We start from the raw sequence: 7,061 nt of genomic DNA, 5'->3' as shown, positions 1-7,061 counted from the left end.
CTGTGAGCCGCTGCGTAATGCAGCCCCCACGTGGCCACGGAGGCCTCAGGCTTGTCTTCTCTGTGCTATAGTTACTGTTGTATATTCCCAGCTGCTGGGGACACAGGCAGGGGCTCACGTGCTTTGCATGAGTGTGCATGCACGAGTGAGTTGGCGTGTGTGTGCGTGCTGTGTGTCCTGTTGGTGGACTCGGTCGCGCCCCAATGCTTTGCCTCTGACGTGACTGTAGAGATGAGAGGAGCTCGGTGTCCGCCCAGTGCAGGCTCTGGCCTGGCAGGGTGCCTGCTTGCTCCTGCGCGGTGCGGCCCTTTGTGGTGCCCGGGCTGCACCTCGTCTCCAGCAGGAAGGTCAGAGGCACGTTTGTCTGTCTGGTACCTGGCTCCCCAGAGTCCTGGTCCGGTCGTTGCAGGCTGCGCGGGTGTGAAGACCTGAGGCCCGGGCGGGGCGTGGGCGGGCGGAGGGCCCTGCTCGGGGCCTCGCTGTCAGCGTCTGTGCTGCTGCGTCCCAGCGGGGGCTGACCTCGCCTGTGGCAGCTGCTCTCCCGCCTGCAGCCCTCCCTGCACGTCTGCTGCCACGGTGCCCGTGGCCGCACTCACACCCTCCTGTCTTCCTCCCAGTGGGGTTCATCGTGGGGTCTCGGGTGGACCCGGCAGGAACAGCAGGCCGACAGCAGCCAGCAGACTTGAGAGAAGCCACTGGGCCTTGCCGAGGAGAGAGGAACCGAGTTCTCACGAGGCTGAGGTGCGCGCCTGTGGGCCAGCCTTGCTGGCAGCCCGTCTGCGCACCAGGGCCAGGCAGGTAGCCGCCTCCTGCCCGGGTCGCCCCGGAGCTTGTGAAGCTGGTTAAGGTACTGGCGTGAGCACACTTGCCCAGGGGCTCTGCTGAGGCCTGGCGCAGTGATGGCCCTGGACTGCAGCCTGTCACCGCGCTCCCTGCGACAGCGCCAGGATGGGGTGGACGGGGCCTCAGGTCCTCCCTCAAAGCAGGGAAGCCACTCCCCGCACAGGCCAATACCGGATGTGGGGAGCCAGCTCAGGACGGTGGCTGGGGGAGGGGCATCCCTGCGGCCACTGGCTCGAAAGTGTGTGGGGAGTGCACCCTGGGCCTCTACCCCCAGGCAAGCGAATGGTCCCCAGGGAACGGTCTTTGTTCTGTGGGTCAGACGAGCATGGCAGCCACGATGCTTGAGCTCGCCAGGGGCTTCCTCTGGGTTTGGCACAGGGTCCAGTCAGGGCCTGGTGACAGGGCCCCTCCAGGGCCACTCCGCTCCGATGCTGCAGGCGAGACCCTTTCTCGGGATGTGCGGACCCACCCTGTGGCCTCTGGCTCGCAGTCCTGATCCTGAGCTCCTGCCCATCCGTAGTCTCTTGTCGGTCTCTCAGCGCTTTTAGGCTCAGGCCCCGTACGTCCATGCGTCCCGGATCCCACACGCCAGGTCTGCACGGCCGCCTCCACCAGGCGCCCTGAGTCCCCAGCGTGCTGGTGCCCTGGCCCCTCACAGGGGCAGCAGGGCGAGCGGCTGGGCTGTGCAAGCCGCCCCCGCAGTGAGCATCCTGTGTGGAGCCGCGGCCTCTGGGCCTGGGGTGCAGCCCTCCAGCCGCATGTCCGCGTGGACTGCTGCTCCAGGCTTTGCTCTGCCTCACGACGGGTGCTCCTCTCTCCGCTGACTTTGTGCCACATGCTGTAGACTGCGCATGTGGTGAGCGTGGCCGGCGCTCTCCCCCGCCTGCTGCCGGCGTCGCTCGGGCACAGTCTGCCCATGCTCGCTCTGCGCCCTCCACCTTCTGCCCTGGAGGTGAGCAGCAGACTGCAGTGGGGACGCCGGCTGTCTGTGAGTTTGGGGGGTTTACATTTCAGAGGTCATGTCGCTGCTTGGTTCGTCTACAAATTCTTTGCTTTAAAGATGAAAATCCTGACACTGTTGCCACAGATTTTGATCCCAAAATTCGCATGTAAGTTACCAAAATTGCCAGCAATGTTTTTAAAAATAAGAACAGAGACAAACCTTATTTTATGTCAATTTTTTTCAAGCATCTGTTGTTAGATGTGTTTAGACTCACCCATGACATATACTTAGGTGGGGTGGTATAAAACATGAGCTGTGAGTCTAAAGAAAATAACAGATTAATAATGAGTTTATGTTAAAAAGAAAAAATTGGATCTCATCTAATAACAGCAAGATACAGTGGGTCTGATCTGTTAACAGATCTGATCATGAAAAGCTGTTTCTTAGGAAAAGCTGATAAACTACAGAGAGATGTTTTTATGCCACCAGAGCAAGAAGTACATCTTAAATGTGACCAAAAGCATGTAAGCCCTGGAGAAGTCGTTAATAAATTAACTGACTTAAAAATTCTCTGTTTGTTGAAAAAGCACATTTCTTTAACAAGAGAATGTGGCAGTGGGTTGGGAGTAAACACATTCAAACTGTGTGAGTCATGACTGGTATCCATAGAGTTATAATGGGCTTCCCGGGAGGCTCAGTCGGTAAAGAACCCATCGGCAATTGCGGGAGACTTGGGTTTGATCCCTGGGTTGGGAAGATCCCCTGGAGAAGGGAAATGGATACCCACTCCAGTATTCTTGCCTGGAGAATCCCGTGGACAGAGGAGCCTGGTGGGCTGCAGTCCGTGGGTCACAGAGTTGGTCATGCTGAGCGACTGAGCGCCTGAAGGTTAATGGCTTCCCAGGTGGCGCTGGTGGTAAAGAGCCTGCCTGCCAATGCCAGAGACAGGAGATGCGGGTTTGGTCCCTGGGTTGGGAAGATCCCCTGGAGGAGGGCATGGCAACCCACTCCAGTACCCTTGCCTGGAGAATGCCACGCACAGAGCAGCCTGGTGGGCTACAGTCCATGGGGTCGCAGAGAGGTGGACACGACTTAGTGACTAAACAGCAGAATGAAGTATGAATAACACAGCAGGATGCTCAGTTCCGTGTTACTCGTGGACAGCATCGTTGGGTTGCCTGTTGTGACCCACTCTGACGATCCGTTAGTCGGTGTATGTCGGTCAGGGGTGTGCGAAGGGCTTATTGGCACACAGGCCAGCCTCGCTTCCCTGCGCTTCACACAACAGGTCGGTGCCAGCCCCACGTCCACGAGTCTGTAAGCGCCTTTTCCCAATCTGCTCGCTTTGTGTCTCCACGTCCCGTTTGGTAGTTCTTGAAACGCTTCTGATGTTTCGTTATCATTGTACTTGTATCTGTGATCAGTGAGTGGCCTTCGGTGTTACTACGAGACCCACTGAAGGGCTCGGACGACAGTTCACATTTTTTAGCAATAAAGTATGTTTAACTGAAGGGATAGCACTGTCTTTTGGGCATAACACACTGCAGGTTAACAGACCCCAGAGTAGTATGAACGTAACTAAGACACTCTGGGAACCAGGGTGCCCACACGGCTCGCTTTGCTGGGTCCTGGCTCACTGCAGGGGACTGGAGCCGAGCCCGCCATGTCTCCACAGCACCTGGGGTTGGATTAGTAGGGATGAAGCACAAGCTGGAATCAAGATTGCCAGAAGAAATATCAATAATCTCAGATACGCAGATGACACCACCATAATGGCAGAAAGCAGAGAGGCGTGTTGATGAGCGTAAAAGATGAGAGAGTGAAAACGCTGGCTGCAAACAGTGTATTAAAAAGCAGAGACGTGACTTTGCTGACAAAGGTCCCTCTAGTCAAAGCTGTGATTTTTCCAGTAGTCACGTACGGACGTGAGAGCTGGACCGTAAAGAAGGCTGAGTGCCAAAGAATTGATGGTTTTGAACTGTGGTGTTGGAGAAGACTCTTGTGAGTCCCTTGGACAGCAAGGAGATCAAACCAGTCAATCCTAAAGGAAATCAACCTTGAATAATCATTGGAAGGACTGATGCTGAAGCTCCAATACTGTGGCCACCTGATGCGAAGAGCTGACTCCTTGGAAAAGACCGTATGTTGGGAAAGAGTGGAGGCAGGAGGAGAAGGGGATGACGGTGGATGAGATGGTTGGATGGCATCACCGATGCGATGGACATGAGTTTGAGCGAGCTGTTGGTGATGGACAGGGAAGCCTGGAGTGCTGTAGTCCACGGGGTCGCAAAGAGTCGGACACGACTGAGCGCCTGAACAACAACTGTTTTCTAGTCCTTGTTGCTTTCTTGTTTTTAGTTTTTGGTTTTTTTTTTCCTTCCGTTTCACAGAGGAGAAGTCAGGGACTATATCCCCAGTCACTGTCCCCGTACAGTTCTAGATTGCAGCTGGCCCTCAAGAAGAACAAATATGAGATCTGAAAGGTGAAAGAGAATAAGAAATCTTTATTTCCTCAGAGCAGTGGTAACCAGACGTGCAGGCTGAGATCTCACAGCAGCTTCCCAATAAGCTGATGAAAACTATGCTTTGTGACTCTGCAGTGGGAGCTGGTGGTTCTACTTGAGCCTTTTCTATGATCCCATTTTCTCTCCTTGCTCACTGCACCACTTACACGCCCTTTCTTTGCTGACTTCAGTGGTTGCCCTGGCGCGTGCAGGCACCAGCTGACGCAGGTCCGCTTTCAGATAGCACGCTATTCCTTCCAGGGCACGGTGTGCTTCCTGACTCCACAGAAACCCTGCCGCCTCCCTCCTGTCCCCACGTCACTGCTGTTCATGACTCCTCAGTTCTCGAGGACAGTGTCTCGGGGCACAGAGTCCTGGCTGGTGGTTTTTCTCCCAACACTAAATATCTGGCTTCACTCCTTGCCTGCATGGTTTCTGGGGTGAAGCCAGGCGTAATTGTTATCGTAGCTCCCCCAGAGGTAAAGTGTCCCCTGCCCCAGGCTGCTTTCAGGATTTTGTCTTTACCTTTGATTTTTCTGGAAGTTGAAACTGACATGCCCTAGGGTAGTTTTTCTGGCATTTGTCCTGCTGGGTGTTCTCTGGGCTTCCCCGATCTGTGGTTTGGTGTCTGATGCTGATTTAGATAAATTCTCACTTAAAATGTATGGCGTGTTTTCTGTTCTCCCCTCTTTCCTCCTTTTGGGGTCCCCGTTACGTCACAGGCTCACCACACAGGCCTTGGATGCTCTCTGCTATCCCCCAGCCTGTGCTTTTGGGCTTTCGGGGATTCTGTTGAGATCTAGCTCAGAGGTTCCTCCCCAGCCACGTCCAGTGTACTCAGCATCAAAGGCAGCCTTCTTTTCTGCTCAGGGCCTCCGCCTTGCGTTTCCTTCTGGCTCTCCCTTAGAAGTTCCACCTCTGCTCACTCTCTGTCTGACCCGCACACTGCCAGCTTTCCCCGTCAGCACCCTCAGCACGTCAGCCCCAGCTGTTGCTGGTTTTTACGGCTGCTGGGTCTTCCTTGCTGCGTGGGCTTTCCTCTGTTGCGGCGGGGAGGGCTGCCCTCCGGCTGCGGCACGCAGGCCTCTCGCAGGGCTTCTGCTGTCCCAAGCACGGGCTGCAGGTTGTGTGGGCTCAGCAGTCACGGTCCTGTTCCCAGAGCAGAGGCTCAGTAGTTGTGGCGCTTGTGATGCGCGGTCTTGATTCCTCCGTGGCATGTGGGATCTTCCCAGATCAGGGATTGAACCCTTGTCCCCTGCAGGCATGTTCTTACCACTGAGCCGCCAGAGAAGCCCCAACCCCAGCTGTTTAAGTTCCCAGTCTGGTAACTCCAGCCTCCCTGCCGTGTTTGGTTCTGACGCGTGTTCTGTCTCTTTAGACTGTTTCTTGGCACTCGGTGCCTTGTGATCGCTTAGCCGGACATGACGCACCACGTCAGAAGCTCTGCCTTCATTTTTGTCGTCATCTCTCTCCCAAACTTCTCTCAGTGTCCACCTTTAATAGTGAGAGGATAAAGGTCCTTCCTGTCGGGCCCTGCCTCCCCCTCGTGGTTTATAATTTCTCCTTCGCCTCGTGGGTAGAGGACACTGCACACGTGCACATGTACACGCGTGTGCAGTCACCCAGGCCCGTGTGTGCACACTGTCGGGCTGCAGCCTGAACCCTGCAGCCTCTCAAGGACTCGCTTCAGTTTCGGCTCTCATGAGGTAATCGTAGAAATTTCCTTTGCTCACTTAAAATAACCAAGTTCCCTTTGCTTTTAATCCCAGCTATGCGAAGGGAGATCTGGATATTTCTTACATCACGTCTAGAATCGCAGGTACGTTTGCCAGCGTTAGCCATGAGGATGTCTTATGGTTCCTTCCTGTCTGGTGATGTGTGCCAGGTGCTGGCCTCGGGCGTCTGTCCGTGTGTCCAGTGTGCCTCCAGGCCCTGCAGCGGGCAGTCCTGTGTCAACCCAGGACCCCAGTCAAGCCCCCTCCCTGGTCTGGAACGTTCTGGAAGGCTGAGGTCCTGAGGGAGGTGATGCGAGGCCACACATACTGTCCAGACGCTTGGAGACCCTGTGGTGCTTTGGGCCGTGTAGAGGCCGCGCCTCAGGAGGGCCTTGGGGACCCCAACCGGGGATCCTTGCGGATCTGACGCACAGCAGGGCAGGGTCTAGGGGCCTCTGATCCCCCTTCTCAGGACCACCGTACTGACGGGCCAGCAGCCGCGAGCAGTGGGGCCTCACACGGCTGACCTCCCGGCCCATGGCTGGAGAGGCTGCAGGGGCTCCTGTCTTTCAGTCATGTCGTTCCCGGCGGAGGGCGTGGAGTCGGCCATCAAGAACAACATTGAGGATGTACGGCTGTTCCTGGACTCGAAGCACCCGGGCCGCTACGCCGTCTACAACCTGTCCCCGCGGACCTACCGGCCCTCCAAGTTCCACAACCGGGTGAGCAGTGGCCTTGTGCCGATGCTTAGGGTCCACCCTGAACGCCGCCTGGGGGTTGTAGGGCGGTTCTCAAGGATCTCTGAGCATCACTGAGCCCGTGGTGCCTCCAGAGGGAACACAAGACCACGCAGTCTATGTCACTCGGCCCGTGGACGCTGTTCACAGTGTAGAGACTGAGGCTGATGCAGCAGTCTGCAGCTCTGGCCATGTGTGCCGGAGCCTGGCTCCCGAGTCCTGCTGCACACCTGGGGCGGGCAGTGTCGGGTGGTGTGGGGAGGCCCGTGTCTGCACCCCGCTGGCGAGCCGCCCTCCCTGCAGGTCTCTGACTGCGGCT

General features: G+C 56.5%; 1 protein-coding gene across 1 annotated transcript in view; it reads left to right on the top strand.

The window, feature by feature from the left end:
• Positions 1-7,061, top strand: part of LOC104985883 (cyclin-G-associated kinase-like) — a gene marked incomplete at its 5' end in the record, with an annotated part of 31,747 nt that overhangs the window by 6,456 nt on the left and 18,230 nt on the right. The window contains 3 exons of the mRNA XM_010836279.1: positions 6,060-6,109; positions 6,579-6,727; positions 7,046-7,051. Of these exons, the coding sequence (XP_010834581.1) occupies positions 6,060-6,109; positions 6,579-6,727; positions 7,046-7,051 (205 nt within the window). The remainder of the gene's footprint in view (positions 1-6,059; positions 6,110-6,578; positions 6,728-7,045; positions 7,052-7,061) is intronic.

The sequence above is a fragment of the Bison bison genome, unplaced genomic scaffold, assembly GCF_000754665.1.
Source record: "Bison bison bison isolate TAMUID 2011002044 unplaced genomic scaffold, Bison_UMD1.0 scf7180017845651, whole genome shotgun sequence".
Taxonomy (NCBI): domain Eukaryota; kingdom Metazoa; phylum Chordata; class Mammalia; order Artiodactyla; family Bovidae; genus Bison; species Bison bison.
The sequence above is the reverse complement of the archived record's forward strand: the minus strand, read 5'-3'. Positions and strand labels throughout refer to the sequence as shown.